General features: G+C 50.9%; 2 protein-coding genes across 4 annotated transcripts in view; both read right to left on the reverse strand.

The window, feature by feature from the left end:
• The window catches only part of LOC147576036 (uncharacterized), an 80,615-nt gene extending 78,961 nt beyond the window's left edge, over window positions 1-1,654 (reverse strand). For all 3 annotated transcript variants that reach the window (XM_086680210.1, XM_086680211.1, XM_086680209.1), the window contains exon 1: window positions 1,537-1,654. The gene's annotated coding sequence lies outside the window, so the exon portion shown is untranslated. The remainder of the gene's footprint in view (window positions 1-1,536) is intronic.
• LOC147576037 (anthrax toxin receptor-like) overlaps window positions 1,533-19,713 on the reverse strand; it is a 58,901-nt gene continuing 40,720 nt past the window's right edge. The window contains exons 10-17 of the mRNA XM_086680206.1: window positions 11,457-11,552; window positions 10,168-10,237; window positions 9,521-9,599; window positions 7,701-7,916; window positions 6,399-6,434; window positions 5,188-5,271; window positions 3,671-3,748; window positions 1,533-1,899 (exon numbers count right to left, since the gene is read on the reverse strand). Coding sequence (XP_086536332.1) covers window positions 1,672-1,899; window positions 3,671-3,748; window positions 5,188-5,271; window positions 6,399-6,434; window positions 7,701-7,916; window positions 9,521-9,599; window positions 10,168-10,237; window positions 11,457-11,552 — 887 coding nt within the window. The 3' untranslated portion in view covers window positions 1,533-1,671. The remainder of the gene's footprint in view (window positions 1,900-3,670; window positions 3,749-5,187; window positions 5,272-6,398; window positions 6,435-7,700; window positions 7,917-9,520; window positions 9,600-10,167; window positions 10,238-11,456; window positions 11,553-19,713) is intronic.

The following is a 19,713-nucleotide window of genomic DNA, read 5'->3' on the forward strand; positions in this document are numbered from 1 at the left end:
GCCACCACTTTGGTTCTGCAGTTGGGAAGAGTTACTGGATGCATTCTTTGCTTGGATGCCACTGTAAGCAGTGCAATAAGATGAGCTATGCAGCTTTCAGGTATTCTGGTTAGGCTTCCTGACTGTGAACTGGAGGCCATATTCACTCGTAGATGGGGGTAGAAATTTGCTTCCTTGCCTGGGTGAAGGGCTACAACAGGCTGTAAGGGCTGCATGGCTTGTTGGCTGGAGGCCTGAATCAGGCAGAACTGCCCAAAGTTTCCTTGACTAGATGGGACCATTGGCTTGGTTCTCTTTGAGAACTACTTGCTAGTATCTGTACTCAGGGATCACCAAGAGGGGAAACACAATCTGCCAATTTCTGAACACTGATTGCTAAGAGACCTTCCTATCTATTCCATCCAAATCAAATTCCACACTCAATCCCTACAGCTTACACCTGTGATTCTGGTTAGGGAGACCAGAGTAGGTTTTCTGGGAGTGTCCCATAAAGGTGGGAAAGGCTAGATGTCCACCTTAGTCTCTCTCTCCGCCCCCCCCGCCCCCCCCCCCCCCCACCGCCCCGGAGAAACCATAGGCCGAAGGGAACCCTTTCACTGTAGTGCAATGACAGCCTGGGAGAGGGGTGGTGAGGTCAGAATGTAGTAATTTCTCCTGCCCTTTTCAGACACCATGGTCCAGGGAAATGCTATAACGTCACTCCCATGTTCTGGAATTTTAAAAATGGGGCCTTGTCTATGGATGGTTTTCAAACATGTTAGTGTAGAAGAAAAACTTTGATCAGGTCAACACAGACTTAATGAGAAAGGGTTTGAACAACTGGGAAGTCTGCCTCTGTCAGGAGGGAAGCAGATTTGAAAGCTCAGGAAAGCGGGCACCACGGTTCTCCTTTGTATCATGAGAAATCTTAAGGGTATGGAAAAGGAACTAACATTTTTGAAGGAGGTAGTAAATACCATGGCTTTTCCCACTGGTGTTTTGGAGGTTATGTGGGTGGTGGACCTGGGGGTATACCAACCCCATGCCCTGGTGGCCAGAGCTGAAAGGCTCAGGCATGGTCTCCATTCTGACTGTCCTGACCTCACCAGATATTTCTTGATGTCTCTGAGCTCATCTTTCTGTCCACTCCTAAAACAAAAAACAAAGACATTAGCTACTGGACATCTGAGTCTTTAGTAGGGATCTGGCCCTGTGCTAGGCACACTGCAGTGCACACCATCACCCTAAAGGCCATCCTGTAGAGAAGTCACCATTATCTCCATCTTTTCAATGAGGTAATTGAAACACAGAGAGATTAAGTAACTTGCCCCAAATATTAAATAATAGCCAATGACTGGTTGACACAGGGCATATTCACATTTCAAAGACACTATGGGTTTTCCTCAAAGAACAGAATTTGGCTGAATCACCACATGACAGATAAAGAGTGGGCTGTGGGGACTCGGGCGCATCAACGTCTGCATCCACAGAACAACCGGGTGCTTTGTCCTGGCAGGAGCAGTATAGATACGTCACATACAGCGAAACAATGCTTACCAGGCAACAAATTCTTGTTGATCAGCCACAATTCCAACTCCTTTGATCGTAAACCAAGACTCAATATATATATATCCAATTCGGTACACAAAGAGCTCTTAACAGTCTTGGGTCGTGGGGACTTTAGAGGCTGGGTTATGGGGGTGGGAGTGACAAAGTAGTTCTGGAGAGTGCATGCGCAGGAGGAGGGAGCAGTGACAGCATCCTGGAGGGTGGCTGGGAGCATATGAAGGAGGGGTGTTGGCATTGTGAGCAGCAGCTGTTGAGAGGAAAGCACTCCTGGCTGGGTGGAAGGCAAATGTTTGGGCTATAGGGCAACTGCCCGCAGAGGGGATTCACGAAGTTGAAGATGATATACTTCCCCTGTAGGAAAAGAAGAGAGAGAAGGTCACTGGGAAGCCACTGGAATTAGGACCAGAAGGCTTTGGTGTCTTTGGCTCAAGGGATTTAAACCCTTTGGACCAACACAGTAGGCCTTTCTTGATGCCCTTCTTCTCCTGGGTGCTGGTTTCCAGGCTGGGCTGCTATTTTAAGACTCTGTTCAGCTGCTGGAAGTCTTCCCTGTGTCCCCCAGCCACCCCAGGTTTTCTGACTCAGAACACCCTTTCCCTCTGGTATTGGACTTGATGTTCCCTGTTGGACTGGGGGCCTGGGAAGCAAGGAAGGGGCCTTGCAGCTCCAGTGTTTCCCAGGCTTTCTGTGGGAGTATGTGATGAAGGGATAAGCCTTCATCTCAGCCCTCAGGCCAGGATCCAGGTCCCCCAAAGTCAGGGAGTATAGGGGTACCTTCCCATGGGTGATGGGAATATGGCAGCAGAACCCATCGGTCTCTTGGTGTGGGAAGAGAATGATACTGCTCGGCATTCTGAATGTCCATCTGCCCAGCCAGACAGTGAGTATTCATTGAATGTGACCAGGGAAGTCCTCACTACAGAAACTGGGGACCACAACATTCTCTAGGCACTGGGCCCAGTCTTTGAAAAGGGTGTGATCATGGGGAAGCCCAGGGAATGATTCCCAGGCAAGCCTGGATGTGTGTCAGCACACATCCAGTGTGTCTCCTCGGCAGGGTCCCCACTCCCAGGCATGCCCAGGAATCCTAATGCTCACCTGGCCACCAGGGAGAGTCATGCTTGCCTGAACCAAGCAAATGACTAATGCAGCCCTCACTATAGATACTGGGGACACCACGTCCTCCAGACACCTGGCCCAGTCTGAGGTTCTGATCATGGGGAAACTTAGGCACATGATTCCCAGGCAAGCCAGGAGCATGCTCTTCATGGGCCCTAATTCTGAGCCCTGCATTGGTTTTGGGGAAACCATTATGGTTTCATGAGTGCTGACCTGATGGGGGGCAGGGCAGTGAGAAGGGTGGAGGCAGGCCCTGGGGTTCAACTCCAGCTCTGCCACTCCCAGGTTCTGTGACCTGGGGCAAGTTGCTTGATTTCTCTGTGCCTTAGTTCCCCCTTGGAAAAAGTGGCATATTAGTACCTGCACGTACAGTTACTGGCAGGATTGAATGTGAAATTATGGAAAGTTCTTAGACTGGCAGCTGGCATAGGAGGAACTCTGTAACAATTAGCCATCACAACTATTAAATTCCAAGGGGACACCTGTAACATGCAGGCTTCTCCCCATTGTCACAGGCAGTGGCACATGGAGGGACTCTACTAGCTGGCAAAAGCACGCAATGTTGGTCAACAACATGGGGGTGTCACCATGCCCTCCAGCATTCCTAACACATGAGGGAGCCGCCCAGGAGAGTCTCAGAGGATGAGGGTGTGGATCCAGCAGACACAGGTTGGGGAGCTCGGTGGGGAGGGATGATGGCTGGGGGTCAGGAGAACTTGCTGGTCTGCCTCCTTCTCCAGCCTCTTTCACTTAAGCTTGGAGACACTGGGTAACACTCTCCCCAAGAAAGCTTCTTGTCCTTCTGATGGGGACCAGCAAGGAAATGCAGGCGCCCCACCCAGAATCCACATGGGAGGCTCATGAGCACCGCGTCTCCTCCTCTGGGGCATCCTCCCGGAAGATGCCTGGACAGGGCTCTCTGACCCATAGTCCCTAAGCTCAGCTGTCAAGGGCAAAGAGAAAAGGGCACCTGCCCAGGGAACATCCCTGGGCCCCTGCTTACCGCGTTCCTGGGCTGACACCACATCAATGGGATCTGGTTGCAGCTTTGCACAAAGTCACACAAGGTGTCCAGTTTGCCCTGAAAAGCAGATGTGGCTGTGAGGAAGCTCCAGGGCCTGGCCGTCACCTCCAGAGGGGTAGAGGCCCCTCTGCCTGAGATGGCTCCAGAGGGCTCTGTCCCCAGGAACACACCGAGGCCGCCCTGTAGTCTCTGCCTGGGGCAGGGGCCTGGTGGCCTTGTGTGTTTCAGGGCAGGCAGTGTCACTGTAGGTGACAGATTGTTTTGGAACCCGAAATGAGTCTGTATTTCTGGTGTAGGAGGAGAAGGCAGGGGCTACTTTGAGAGGAAGGGTCCAAGGTGGGGGACATGCGGGGTCGCAAGGAGAGGTCTTGCAGGGGAACGTGATGTGGGCATCAGGGATCTGGGCAGGAGCTGGGAGAAGAGGACAAGGGCCTGCACTGGGGCACACCAGGAGCAGGTGGGGACGAGGGCTGATCCTGGGGCTGCTCCGGAGAGAGGAGGGGAGGACACCAGTGAGAGGCCCTGGACCCAGGGGCAGGTGGCCTCCCGACTTCAGGACCTGCAGTTCAGGCCTCTCTGGGCCCTACTGAGGGGGCAGGTGGGGCTGTGCCTTGTGAGCAGGAATAAGCCCCAGGCCATGACCTTTGCCCTGTCTGGAGGCAGTTTGGCTTCTTTGAGCCCCCAGGCTGATTGTCTGCAGGCTGTCATGTTGCCATCTGGGGCTCCTTGCAGGGTCAACAGGGAGACAGCGGGACTAGGACTAACGTGCCCGGGCCCTGGTACAGCGGTTCCAATGGGTGCATCACCACAGATGCAGGACCAGGAGGAGGGCAAGCCCACAAAGGAAGAATATGGGGTTCTTCCCTCCTCAGCCAGGGCTGCCTGGGGCCTCCCCACCCTGTCTTCATGCCCCCCTGCAGGGCTGGGAGCTCCCACCCAGGGTGCGGCCCTAGCACATTCTGTGAGGATGTTTCCTCACAGCCTCCTCCTCCTTGAGGCCCTTGTCCCCATGTCAGTGCGTCCAAGGACAACATAGTTAGCTTAGTCCCTCACTTTGCTGAGCTGACTCATGGAACAAACTTTGCTCAGAATTTTCCTTAAAGGATTCTTTTTCTGACCTGTGGGAGACTGTTTGTGATTGAGCTTGTGTTTTACTCCTCTGCCTGGTGGCCAGGAAAATGGAAGCCATTGTTGGAACCGCTGACAACCTCAGACAGCCTGGGACTGGCGGGCTGTGGCCAGCCACCAACATCTGCAGACCTGGGCCCCTTCCAAGCCTGGTGCCAGGCTCCAAGTGGTGTTGGTGACGGCAGGAGCCCTCACAGTCTTTGCCCTCTCCTGGGGCCCAGGATTGGGATGGCCTCGGCATTTTCTCTGGTGCCCAGCGATCGATGTAGTGCCCACAAAGCTCATCTCCACCCAAGCCACGGTTCATGTGGGGCCATGGACTGGCTGCCCTCCCTTGTCCCTCAGCCCCACCTAAAGGCCCTTCTCACCTCTATCCGACTTATAGTGTCTTCCTGGTACATACAAGAAGGGACAATCACCGGGGTACGTGTCTGTATACATGTCTCTGGCTTCTAGGAAGAGAAAGCACATTCTGCCGTTTTGTCTGGGAGCTTCTGGTGCAGACATATAACATCTGTCGCTCCCGCACCTCTTAATGGCCATTCAGCAATGGTGCATTGGGAGATTTTAAGGACACATCAGTAGCATCCTACACTATGGCAGTGTCCCACATGGTAAAAACCAGGAAATACAATTTTTGTAAATATGACCTTTTCCCCAAAGGCTGACAAAGTCTCTCCTGTCCCTTTGGTCCCGGGATCTGCCTTTGGTGGAAAATCCTGGTCTCAGGGCTGTGCAGTGGACAGGAGGGCTGTCAGGGTGGGAGCATTTGCAGGGGCCCGGACTGCATTCATTTGCCCCTGGCAGATCCAGCCTCCTCAGGCAACAGTGCCATCAGTCAGTACAGCGCTGGCCAGTGGGGTCTTTTTCCTACCCAAACCCAGGCCCGGTCCCCTTCCTCTGACATAGTGTCCTGCTATAACTACTTCCTCTGGATCTCTTTTAGGCTTCTACCCTGAGGATCCACAGACAGTTCACCGGCCCTGGCTCCTTGTGCTCATCTGGGCCGGGCCTGCCTCACAGCTCAATGCCAAGTAACACACTCTCCTCCAACCTCCCCAGCCTGTAGTCACTAAAATATAATTGTGGCCAAACCTCTTGCCCTGGCGGGTGACAGGGATGGAGATCAACAAAATGCAGCCCAACATACATCAGAGCCTGGGCAGGGACCAAGTTCTGAAAGCGAAGGCTCCTTTTCTGAAAGTTCACCTGTGTACTATAAATAGTCCTTTGGAAATTGATAAAAATTTAAAAAGCCACTAATATTTCAATGAGGATCACAGCACTTGCTGAAACAGGTTATCTCAAGTTACTAATTTCATGGCAAAGGCCCTGGATCAGGCTGTGGCGCACACTTGGGAAAGGTGTTTTGAGTCCTAAGGCCTCCTGAGGCCCCTCCCTGCCGCTCCATCACCCTCTTTTTTCGGCCAGCTCTCTCTGCCCAGGTAGGTGGCAGGCAGTGGGGCAGGGGGTAGAAATGTCCCACAGGCAGGTTTTGTGAAGGTCTGTGTGGTTCCCTTTTGTGAAGGTCTGTGTGGGCACTGGGCACGCTGACATGAGGACAAAAATCAGGACTTACCATTACTATCTTCTGCACTGGTAGCTCCTTGCAGGGCTAGAATGTTAAAGAGACATGAACATTGGCTGGAGGAGCATGAAGGGCACTGGCTCGGCCATGCAGATGGAAGGGGACCCTACTCAGCAGCAGTGGGACAGAACGTGGGCTTTGGGTGTCAGTCTGCGAGCCCACTGTCTATGGGATGTGGCCAACCGGCTCCAGCATCCCAAGGCTCAGGCTCCTGGGTTATCAAAGGGATATCGGACCTCCCTGGCGGTGGACAGGGAGACAGCCAGACTAGGGTGCCTGGTCCCTGGCAGAGGTGCCCATGCAGTAGTTTTCATCAGGAGCCCTTCCATGACACGAAGACAAGAGAACACATCCAATTCCCTTCCTCCTCTCCCCTCACCTCCCACAGCCCGCAGCCTTCCCTAGTCCCCACTCTGTGCTGACAGCCCCCATTCCTACTTTCTGTCCTCACAGCTCCCCCTCCACAGCAATCTGGCCTGCTTCTGTCTTGCTGCTTTGCTCTGTCCTTTCTCACCTCTGTGGTTTCCTCTTCCTTCACCCAGCTCTGTCCCATGTCCTTGCAAACCCAGCAGCCAGTACGTCTGCCCTTCTCCCTCCCCGGGGGCCAGTGTCTCTCCTTTGCTAGGGCCCTGATGCCACAGCCTATGAGGCTGACATTTTACCCGCCACCCCCAGGTACCAATACTAGAGCAGACACCAGACTGTGAGCTCCTGTGTGCAAGATGGTGGCAGCTCCTTTCCCATCCCTGTGTGCCAAGTATGGGGCCCATCATGTCCTGGCCCTTAGTAATGACTGAGGAAGGAAGGAGGGATGCACTGGTTGTGTGCAGAAATCTGTACTGGTTTCCAAGGCTGTTGCCCCAGAGGCTAGGAATCATCCCTTCCAGCAGATCCTCTTTTGTGGGCCCCAGTGCCTCCTATGGGACCCGCTTTCCTCTCTCAGCATCAGAGGCCTCTTCTGGTGCTTGGTCTCCCTGAGTTCTCCAGAAGCCTGGCTGCTGTGATGCCTCCCTTGTCACTAGGTACTGGGGTGACTTCTCCCCAGAGGACAGGGCAACTCATAGGCCACTTCTGGAAACAAGCATGAAGCAGGGGGTCCCTGAGATGCAAGCTGAGTCTCTGACCAGGAATGGTAGACACAGTCTGTGCCTGTGTTTGCTCATGTGATGAACTGGGAGCTGATGGGAACCTGCCCACTGGCAAGATCATGGGGTGAGTGGGGCTTGGTTACCTTGTGGCCTGGGGACAGTTTGTGTCATAGGGCCGTGTGGATCACTCACAGGGGTCACTCACCTTCTTGCAGCAACAGAGACAGCAGATCACCACCACGATAATGATCAGGGTTGGGACGAACAATGGGAATAGGTAGTCAAGGGTAGGCTTTTCTGTGACAGCCATGGGTGCTGGTGCCTCCTGTGTGACAACTGTGGGCACTGTTGTCTTCTGTGTGACAACTGTGGGGACTGAAGTCTCCTCCTTTGGGGCATCTGTGGGCTCCGATGTATTGCCCTGCAAAAAGCACAAAAGTCAGAGTCCTGGGTGGGTCTGGATGGCCCTCACTGGGTGCCTCCCCCCAGCACCTTACACTACACCTGCACATCGCATGTTCCCATTCATCTCAGATTTCCCCACCTCCAGGGAGCACTGAAGGCCTGGAGGACAAGACTGCACTCAAAGAGCTGCTGTGGAGCCCTGGGCCACAGAGCCCACCACTGGCTTCGTTCTGAGGCTCTGGCCCAGAGCCCTGACAAGGACCGGAATCCCCATGTGTGACATGCCAGCCCTCACTGCACGCCTCAGCCGCACGCGGTGCAGTCCTGCCCTAAACCAAATGCTCGGCTTTCCCTGAGGCAGGGGAGCTACAGGGGACAGAGTCTGTGCCCAGGAGGGGGAAGCAGGGTGGGGGCCCATGAACTCAGGCTCCTCCTGAGTTCTTTCCTAAATGTGCCTGCTGAGGGCGGCCTGTCAGTTAGGCTCCTGAGGGACAAATGGCCGAGTGCGGTCTGCTGGTCGGTGAGTGCCTGTCCTGGCACAAGTGAACACACAGTCGGAGGACTGTCCGTGCTGCTGGAACCCTCCCAGCTGGGACTGGACACTAGGCTGGTGGCAATCAGGCACGGGCATCGCTCCTCCCAGGCAGCCCTCTTCCTGTGCCTAATGTGCTCTGTCGCCCATGTCATGCTGCCCCGCCCGGTGCCCGGGTGATGTGGAGCTGCGAGAAGTGGGCACCTGGGAGCAGCACCCTCTTTCCCACGTGCCCGTCCCTGAGCTGAGTCCCAGGCCCTCCCCACAGCCCTGGCAGCTTCCCACCAAGTGCCGGAGAGCAAGGTCCAGCAGAGGTCAGAGAGTTAGTGGAGACGGATGGCTGAGGAGCACGAGAAAGCAGCAGAGGCAGAGGGGAGGCTGGTGCCCTCTGCAAAATGACAGGGGTGTTCCTCAAGCGGGCTTGGGCTCGCGGGCAGTGATGGGCGTGTGTGGGTTCAGCTGTGTCAGCAGCTGCTGAAACACCCTGATTGCACAGGGCCACAGTGGGTCCCGCCCTCCAGATCCCCTGTGTCTGGGGCCCGGATTTGGAGCACCCCGCTGCCCCAGAGGTCCTGGACTTGGGCTCCTAACACTTGCCTCCAAGCCTCTCCCACTTGCCCAGCTGGAATGCAGGATGGAGCCCCGAGCTCCCCACCACTATTCTTGGGCCAGCAGAGGTGGCAAGGGATGAGGCGGGGTGGCAGAGCCCCAGCACCATTTCTGGACTCTGCTTAGAGCTCTAACCATTCCCTTTCCTTTGCCTTCAGGGACACCTGGTTCCCAGAGAGAGACAGCAGAGGTTCTGCAGCACCTGCTGGACAGGAAGCTACATGGCAGGTGCTCTTGTGGAAGCGCTCCCAGGGCACCTCACAAGCCCGATGTGCGGATGGTTTGCCAATGAAGGGCTGAGGGCCCCAAGCTGGCTGTGAGAAGTCGTCCCAGCTGCCTGTCTGCATAAGCTACTTTCTCAGGCCCTCCAGCATGTGTCCTCTTTCCGTGCCACCCCCCCCCGCCAACTATCTTCTCCTCCAATGCCAGTGCTCTTGACAGTCCCAAGATGGAGGATGCCGCCCCACCGTGGCACTCACACAATTCAGGCTGGTTACTTTCATGCTCTCCTCAATGAAGGTGACACCATTGTTCAGGCTGTATTGAACGATGACCACCCTAAAGCACAGAAAGGTCATGTCATGTGTACTACTCTGCAGACGTTTTGTTCTTGCACTTGGCTCAAACCACAGCCTACAGCTGTCCTCATTGTAAAGACCCTGATAAGCAGGCTTTTGATCCATCATTGAGCACACAGCATGGATAAGAGGGGGCTCATCCCAAGCCCTACAAGGTCAACCTCTGCAGTGAAGGCTGACCAGGCATGAGGAACCCTGCATGGGTCAGATGCCATCGTGGCCATAGGCTAAGTTTCCAAGGAGGTCGGCTTGGTGTCACCATCCTGACCCTTCTCTATTTACAAAGTTTTGGCTTAGCCCTGATAGGCTGCATGTAGCAAAGGCACCACCCTTGGGAACATCAGTTCTCATATTCTGCCCTCCTCAGCAGAGACTGGGCCACAGCAGAACCCTGAGCATCTCAGGGGAGGACCAATAAGAGTAGTTATGAAGGATGCCCTGAGCCCTCTGAAACAGACATGTAGTGTCACAGCAGAAGTAGCATCCCACATTCTGCATAGCACATGGTGACAAAAACTTCCCACTGGCCCCTGACCTGAGGTACTTACTGTCCAGGCTCCTTAAATACATGTCCTGGGCAAGCTAAAGATTCATCATCCTTAAGTAGAGGTTTTTTATCTAGGAGAAAACCACAAGAGAATAATGTCAATGAGCATGCCCATCCATCCATCTCCCCTCAGCTGGCCCCTGGCAAGCAGACTAACACTGGCAGATGCCAGCTTCTCTTTGCTGCCTGCCATGCACCAGGCCCTGTGCAATGCCTGGTTGGAATGGAAAAGGTTGAGTCCCTGCTCTCAAGGGCCCTACATTTGAGGGATGGGAGGGAGACAATGAAATAACAAAGAACAAAATAAATGTGGAGAGGGACACTTCTTGAGACCACAATAAACAACAGAAGGCACAGCGAATAGAGGGGAAGGGACAGCTGCTTAGGAATGTGGGGCCTGTCCTGTCCCTAAGAGACACCATTTCTCTTAAGGGACTGAAACATTTACTGTGTAATGTTGTGATGTCTGGAGGTAGCTCTGGGTTTACCAGATGGCCCTGCAGTAAGACATCACGGCACACAATCTCATCAGGTCCAATGAATGCACTGGGGGGGCTCAGTGGGAGATAGTCCTACTGTACCACCTTGCTCTCTGGGGAGGATCACACCCATCTCAGCGTGAGGGCACATCTACGTACCCAACATGTGCTTCTACTGGCCACTCACCCATCATGGAGGAATACCTGATGCCTGAGTATTTCCTTACATTATAGGCTTACATAGGGGATGTGGTTTAGCTGGACTGTCATATTGACTTCATCTTGCAGTAGAGGAAAAAGAAGCTGAGAACAGAACCCTCATTTGGTCAAGGTCAGACAAGTAATGTGTGCCTGTGCCAGGATTCCTGGGCCTGGGCCTGGCAGCTGGCATCTTGTCTCAATCCCAGATGCACACATTCTCCTGTGAAGCTCCCAGTGTACCTGGCCCAGGGCTGCCTGTGTTTCTCGCCAGCAGACTCAATGGATTTGGGTCCTTGTCTCTCAAGGCCAGTGAGAGCTGAGCCAAGGGAGGGGGAATACAGCTCTGGGGCACACCCAGCACACCACAGCCATTCCTGGCAAGGGTTAAAGCCCTGCTAGGAGAGGCTCTTGTGGTTGATGACTTCCCAGCTTTGAGGTATAGGTCACCAGGCTTCCGAGCCAGGTCTCTCCTTCTACTTGTCCATGCTGATCTATCCTCACAGGACCAACAGTGAATGGTCAGCAAGGGCTTTAAAGGCCTGGCTGGCTGAGGGGAAGGCAGCCTATTGTAGGGAGTTTGTCACTTAGAGGCACCAAGGTGGCTACTTACGGAGGATATTGTCGACATCCAACTTATATCTGCAAACAATTTCATCCATCGTGTGTTGATGCAAGTCAGTATCATAAAATCTCATATCATATTCTTCTGCAAAGTCAATATCCAAAGATCTGTGTGAGGGAGGGGTGAGGGCTGTCTTTCCTCTGATTGGCTACTAATAGCAGGTCACGCAAAAACTGCATTTCCAAGGACTCCTCATAAGGAAGCAACTATGTCAAAACCAAGATGTGTGACCCGTGTGGTCAGATCCTCACCTGATTTCACTGAGGGTCCACTATGAGTGCTAAGGGGGCTTGAGCACTCAGGGTCCCCTCACCTCCACCCTTGATCTTTGGAGCCCATTAAGGCATTCAGCCTCATCTCCTGCATAGGGGCAATGCCAGCCCTGGGTTTCTTACCCCGAAATGTCCAAATACTCTCTGAAGGGTGCAGGAGGTCCCCTCCATGGGGTCTACCATATACATGAGAGAAGAGCTAGGATAACAAGGCTGAAAACAGCCCTGTCCCATGCCGGAGCTGGTTGTCCAGGCCTGGGTGCCTTATGACTTCCTGATGCATGGAGTTTCCTCCTCCTCCCAGTCTTTCTGTTTGCCTATCACAGGCTGAAGGCCCAGAAGCAGGGATGGGACTCAGGTGAGGCAGGCAAAGAGCCCAGGACTCTGTACAGAAGAATCCCCCAGGTAAAGATAAGTTCTGTCTTAGCTGTGGTTCTGGAAGTCTCACATGATTGCTCTTCCCCTGCCTTTGCCTGAGGCTTCATGGACTACAGACAACCTGCCCAGGATTCAGGAAGCACTTACTCTCTCAGTGTGGAAACACTGATACGTGAGGTGCAAGTCTAGGCCCTAGACCTTTACCAGGGTGCTGAGGCTTCCCTAGTGCTTCCCAGACCCTGAAGTAAACACCAGGAGACAGAGAGGACAGATGGTAGACAGGATCCCAAAGGATTCGGCCAGGATAACATGCAGGTCTTCAGCTGCAAGCCCAAAGTCATTAGCCTCCACTGCTGCACATGTCCAAGACTGGATCATTCCAGTCCCTGAAGCTTGATTAGCCTTAGGTCGATGAACTAATGGAACAATTTCTCAAAATTCCCGGGCAACCTTGGATATGGCTATCCTGATTTCTCCTGCTTCAGGTCTTCTTGCAGCTCCCACTGATTGAGGCAACATTTACAAATTCTGCTTTAAAGAAAATAGATTCTTGCCCTGTAGCTGAGCAAGTCCTGCTCATATGGTATGTTAGTCTTTCAAGTGTTTCCCCAAAATTGAAGTCAACATTGAAAGTCTACATATTGTCCCTAAAAATCCATATTACTAACTTTTATGGAAAATGGGAGCACCTGGCATCAGCGGGTTCATATTTCTACATGTCAACCATTGGCTTGAACATGGGCCACTGTTTTGTTCACAAGGGAGCAGTTTGCCATTGCCAGCAGACCACCACTCCAGAACCAATCACACTGCAGTGAATCATCCTTTGTTTGGCCTGAGCCCATCCTAATGTGCATGGAACCTGCCTGGCACCTAAAGGCTCCTGCTGGCAGTGGCCCTGCCCAAGGAAGCTCATGAGTCCTATAGAAGTGAGAAGAGAGCACTGAGGTTTTGATAGAGGGCAGGTAGGGCCAACTGATGGCCCTGTGCTAAAAAAATCTGCATGTTGTCCATCTAGGCAGGCTTGATGTCCTTAAGGAATATGTTCTCTCTAACCAAGCTTCAGGGACTGGAATGATCCAGGCTTGGACATGTGCAGCAGTGGAGGCTAATGACTTTGGGCTTGCAGCTGTGTAAACTGTGGTATACAGTAACCAATACCACAATTGTGTCAGGTTGCTTTCTCACTGTTCACACTTCATAAGGACCCTTCCCATCATAACACAGGGCTCTATGATTAGCCTGGAAGGAGCAGTTGGCCTTGTCTCCTGCAAACCCTTTCATCAGCCCAGCTAGGAGCACCCTCAGCAGAGCTGTTGGCCCTCAGTCTCAAGGAAGTGTCATCTGCAATTTACATTCCAGGATTTTTTGTTGCAAAGAAGCATTTCCTTGCAAGACAGAACTGTAAATTGATAGCCCACATTATAATTAGATACAGGCAGAGAAGGGAAAAGTCAGCTGGCTGCATGTGGACAGATCAGGCTCCAGAGGAGGCAAAAGGCAAGTAGAGCCTTTCTTCCACAAGCACACAGGCAGAAGGAACCCTAAGTGGGCAAATCTGTGCCAGGCCCAAGCCATGTAACACCAGTGTTCATCCAAAATGACACTCCTCACTAACTGAGCATATACTATGGGCCAATCTACACTTTCCTTAACCTCCAACACCCATGAGTTAGGCATACCTATCCAAGCTTACAGAGAGGGAAACTGAGGCTAAGAGAGGGCAGATGGCCTCTCCCAGACCCCTGGCAGGTACAAGGCCAGGATCTGACATCTAGAGCTTAATCCAGGCCACTTCTGCCCCCCTCTGTTCTTGTCTTAGTTCCGAGAAGCTATCACGCCATTGCTCAGGATGTAGGGCAGCCACTGAGGATAGGGCTGCTTGACAGCCTGGAACCTTGCAGTGTCTGCACTACTCGGGAAACTTGCACACTGTCCATACGTCTGTGACCCCCTTCCCACCATGTACGCCCTGCAGCTCTTCAGGCCCTGCTCAGTCATTACTTCTCCTCTACAGCAGTGCCCTCTGTGTCCCCAGGCACTACTGCTCTCAGAAAACGTCACTATGGAAAGTCTCGGTAAGTGGAAGGCAGGGTGATGGTGTCAGACTTTCAAGCAGAAGGGACATGGAGTTAAAGGATTTTGCTTTGAAGCCAAGGACAGATGAACACTGGCTTTCAGGGAGCTGTGTTTCCCAGGTAGAGTCCCACTGTGCACCCGCTCTCGGGTGGCACAGGGACCATCCAGTCCCTGGCAGGGAGACCAATCCTTCTTTATGAGAGCTTTCCTTCTGGAGGAAGATTCTACACCAGGCCTCCTGGGCTCCAGAGAGAGGAGATGGGAAGGCAGGCAGCCCACTGACAAGATCAGGAGGAAGCCAAGCAGTGAGGAAGGACAACCAACCAACCATGAGACTGACAAGGGCACCGGGTGGAAGTGACCTGCCCTGGGAGGGTCAGGCTCTGGGACACCACCTGCTGCTCAGCACCGGCTCTTTGGGAGAAATTCAACTCTACTGACCAACGTTTAAGCTGTGTGTCCTCTTAATGCCACAATTCTACTTCTGGAATTGATCTGGGGAATCCTGACCCACGCCCACAGAGAGGTGAGCCTCAGGGTGTGCACAACCTGCTGTAGCCACAATATCGACCAGGGGAGACTAATGAAAGAAATTTCCTCCATCCATGTAATGGAGTATGTGCAGATGGCTGGAAAATGTTATGATGCATGATCCCATTAATGTAAAAATACCTTGAAAAGCATATATAAATAGCTATTTGCATCTATATGATCAATTATATATGGTAGCTATTTCTGGGAGGCAGTAATAGTAGAAAAAGGGGAACCTCATTGTAGAGGGACAGTAGCTATCCAAGCTGGTGGCAGTGGTGTCTTTGCACTGCTTTTGCCTTCTGGGTCCTGCTGCCCCACAGTCTGCCTTGCCTTCTGCACACAGTGAGTCTCCTGGCCACCCTGCAGGACCTGTCCACCAGCTCTCAGAGAAAAGCCCGCCTCTGCCCTGTGTCCTACTATGTGCCACCACTGATGTGCCATGGCTGTTGGGCTCTGTAGACACTCGCTCTGGGCCAGCCACACACAGGAAAAAGAATGAGAAGGTGCCACCTCCAGCTGTCCTCCCAGACACAAATATCGAAGCATATCCAGCAAACACACAGGAGTGATGATTCTCCAAACCACTGTGCCCAGAGTACCTGGCCAAACAGAATGTTTAAATAGAATGTTCATATTACATGAGTCTACTGAGAAGAGATTTTAAAGGATCAAACAGCCTATGGAGGAAAAACTGAGAAGAATTGCCTTCAGAGGTTGGGGACAAGGATTGTCTGGCAAGTGATCTGAGGGGATTTTCCAGGGACAATGGTAAATTCTGTCTTCCTGGAGTGTGCATTTTTCAGAAGTTGTCAAAAAATACACTGAAGTTTGCTGCAATTTAAGGAGAGCTCTTAAGTAATATTAGTATAAATAGGGCCACCTGGATGGCTCAGTCAGTTAAACATCTGACTTTGGCTCAGGTCATGATCTCGCAGTCTGTGAGTTCGAGCCCCATGTTGGGCTCTGTGCTGACAACTCAGAGCCTGGAGCCTTCTTCAGATTCTGTGTCTCCCTCTCTCTGACCCTACCCCACTCATGCTCTGTTTCTCTTGCTCTCAAAAATAAATAAAACATAAAAAAAGAAATATTTGTGTAAATAAAGCTATGCAGACTGATGGGTTTTGGAAGTGAGGTAGCCTGATGTCTGTAATTGACTTGAAACACATAAAAAAATAAGATGCAATGTGTGTGTGTGTGTGTGTGTGTGTGAGAGAGAGAGAGAGAGAGAGGGAGAGAGACAAAGCACACTGGATAAACAATAAAGAAATATGGTGAGATATTAAACAGTAACTGCAAAATCCAGGTAGTATAGACAGAGGTGTTCATTGTACAGTTGTTTCCACTTTGCTGTAGGTTTGAAAGCTTCCTTCATAAAAGGTTGGTAACACATCAAAGAACTGAATGAGAAGAATCAACCGTGACACAGCCAAGCAGAAGTCATGGCACATTCAAGGTGAGAAGCGACTAATGAGAAGGACAGACCAAGGGCTGTGGGAATCCAGAGGGGCCAGTGAACCAAGAAAGGGACAAGGATGAACCTTCTGAGTGTGGCGTCAAAGGATGGATGGGCTGGACCCTGTAAAGTGGGGGGAAGTAGGGTCCTGTAGGAAGCCTAGTGACACCCCCAGCCTGAGAGCTGAGGGAAGACCTGACTGGCCCTGCTGTGGGGCTAGGGGCCTCAGACTTCCAGGCCAGGCTGGGGTTAGGGAAGGGGCTTTCTCAGTGCCCTGAGGTCCTGTGCAGAGGATGGCCTGGAGCACAGGCCTAGAGGCAGGAAGGCCAGCAGAGGCCTCTCTGCCTCATCCTGGAGAGCACCCTGAGAGACTAAAGAGGTCAGGAGTCTCGTGCTCATGCCCTGTCTGCTTCCCAAGGCACCCTGACCCACTGATTTATTTCAAATGACAGCCTGATGAAATGGCTCTTTCTATTTCATTTGGGGTCCAGGTTCTTGCCTTGAGCTTTGCCTCCAAGTGACTGTCATGTCGTGTGGCAGCTTTCGTCAAGAGGGCGACAATCTTAAAGGTCAGAGCAGGAAATGCTGAGTTGAGCTGTCAGCGGGTGTGTGGCAGGCACCTGTAACCCTGGCCAGGCCGCCATGGGGGATGGACAACGACTGATGTTTGCACCTGCAGTTTGACATGCTGCTCAGATGCCATGACCTGCGTGTGTGCAGGGGACATAATCAGAGGAATGAAGCTGTCAGGTCGGCTGCACGGCAGGGTGCTTTAAAGCAGAAGCAGGGCAAGAGCCTACTTGTGTGGGAGTCTCCTGCCTGCCTCCAACCTCTCACTGTGAGTTGGTTAAGACGACAGGAAGAGTCGGAGAGCTGCTGCCAACAGCTGGCTCAGCGGGAGACGCTTTCATACTGGTGATTTTATGCCCTCCCCCCCCCCACCCATGAGCTCAGCCTTGGGGTGGAGGCGTCAAGGATGGTGGGACTATTAGTACCACTACTATTGGTTAGGGCTTCCCAGCTTCTAGATCCTGTGCCGGTCCTTGTAAGATCGCCCAGCCTTACGTCTTACGAGAGATGAGCTAGTGGGTGTTGTTGGAGACGAAAGGGGAGCTCACAGATGTTTGGTAATTTGCTCCAGGTTGCAGCAGAGCCAGATCTGAACACAGCTGTGTCTGACCCCATGGTCTACTGCACGATAGCCTTACAGTTAAGAGCACAGAGGCCGACCCGGTCTCTGGGTCTGCGTTTGGCCGGATCCAGCTGTGTGTGCTGTTACCAGGGGAGTAAGTGTGCTCATCCACCCTCCTCAGTACCAGTCTCCATGATGAGACATATAAGCCCGTACACACAGAGCTCATCGCAGGGAGGGGGCTTCTATCACAAAAGTCACTGCACAGGATGTCCTCACCAGACTGACTCAGGGACCTTTGTAGGGGGGGAGAGGGCACGCTTGTGAAGTTCCAGATGTCGGGGAGAGGCGTTCTCCATAGAACAAGGTGTGTTTAGTTGCATTTGTGTGGATACCTTTTGTTGGACTATGTTTCTAGTATGATGCTGGCCATTGAACTGTATCTAATTCTTTTATTTTTTTTTTTCAAATTTTTATTTAAGTTCTAGTTAATATACATTGCAGTATGGGTTTCAGGAGTAGAAATCAGTGATTCATCACTTACAGATAACACCAAGTGTCCTCATAACAACTGCCCCCCTTAATACCCATCACCCATTTAGCCCATCCCCTGCTTACCTCCCCTATCAAGCCTCAGTGTGTTCTCTATAGTTAAGAGTGTTTTGTGGTTTGCTTTCCTTTCTTTCATCTCACTTTCCATATGGTCATCTGTTTTCTTTCTTAAGTTCCACATAAAATGAAATCATGTTATTTTCTTTTCTGACTGAGGTATTTCACTTATCATAATACACTGTATCTCCATGGCAAGAGATACACTGTATCTCTTTACAAATGGCAAGATTTCATTCTTTTTTATGGCTGAGTAATATTCCCTTGTGTATAGGGCATCTTCTTTAACTATTTATCAGTCCATGGACATTTGGGCTTTCCATAATTTGGCTATTGTTGATAATGCTGCTATGAACATCAGGGTGCATGTACCCCTTCAAATCTTATTGTAATTTTGGGGTATATACCTAGTAGTGAAGTTGCTGGTCATAGGGTAGTTCTGTTGTTAAATTTTTAGGGAACCTCTATACTGTTCTTCAGAGTGGCTGCACCAGTTTGCATTCCCACAAACACTGTAAGAGGGTTCCCCTTTCTCCACATCCTCACCAACACCCGTTGTTTCTTGTGTTGTTAATTTTAGCCATTCTGACAGGTGTGAGGTGGTATTTGTTTTTGTATTTGATTTTGTTTCGATTTGTATTTTGATTTTTTTGATTTGTATTTTCTGTGATGATGAGTGATGTCGAGCATCATTTCATGTGTCTGTTAGCCATCTGTATGTCTTCTTTGGAAAAATAATCTGTTTATGTCTTCTGCCCATTTCTTCACCGGATTATTTGGTTTTTTGGGTGTTGAGTCTGATAAATTTTTTTTATAGATTTTGGAAACTAACCCTTTATCTGATATGTCATTTGCAAATATCTTCTCCCATTCAGTAGGCTGCCTTTTAGTTTTGTTGATTGTTTCCTTCGCTGTGCAGAAGCTTTTTATCTTGATGAAGTCCCAATAGTTCATTTTTCCTTTTGTTCCTCTCGCCTTCGGAGATACATCTAGTAAAACATTGCTATAGGAAAATCAAACAGGTTGCTGCATGTGTTCTCCTCTAGGGTTTTGATGGTTTCCTGTTTCACATTTAGGTATTTTATCCATTTTGAATTTATTTTTATATATGGTGTAAGAAAGTGGTCCAGTTTCATTCTTCTGCATGCCACTGTCCAGTTTTCCTGACACCAATTGTTGAAAAGACCGTCTTTTTTCCATTGGATATTCTTTGCTGCCTTGTTAAAGATTAGTTGACCATATAGTTGTGATTACATTTCTGGATTTTACATTCTGTTGCATTATCTATGTGACTGTTTTTATGCCAGTACCATATTGTCTTGATGACTACAGCTTTGTAATATAGCTTGAAGTCCGGAATTGTGATGCCTCCAGCTGTTTTTCTTTTTCAGGATTGCCTTGGGTATCTGGGGTCTTTTTTGGTTCTATGCAAATTTTAGGATTGTTTGTTCTAGCTCTGTGAAAAATGCTGCTGGTATTTTGATAGGGATTGCATTAAATGAGGAGATTGCTCTGGGTAATATAGACATTTAACAATGTTTGTTCTTCCAATCCATGAGCATGGAATATTTTTCCATTTATTTGTGTCCTCTTCAATTTCTTTCATAAGTGTTCTATAGTTTTCAGAGTATAGAAATTTTACCTCTTGTTAGGTTTATTCCTAGGTATCTTATTGTTTTTGGTGCAATTGTAAATGGGATCGAATCCTTGATTTATTTTTCTGTTGCTTCACTATTGGAGTATAGAAATGCAATTAATTACTGTACATTGATTTTATATCCTGCCACT

This window comes from Puma concolor, chromosome D2, assembly GCF_028749965.1.
Source record: "Puma concolor isolate L17-30 chromosome D2, mPumCon1.1.hap2, whole genome shotgun sequence".
Classification (NCBI taxonomy): domain Eukaryota; kingdom Metazoa; phylum Chordata; class Mammalia; order Carnivora; family Felidae; genus Puma; species Puma concolor.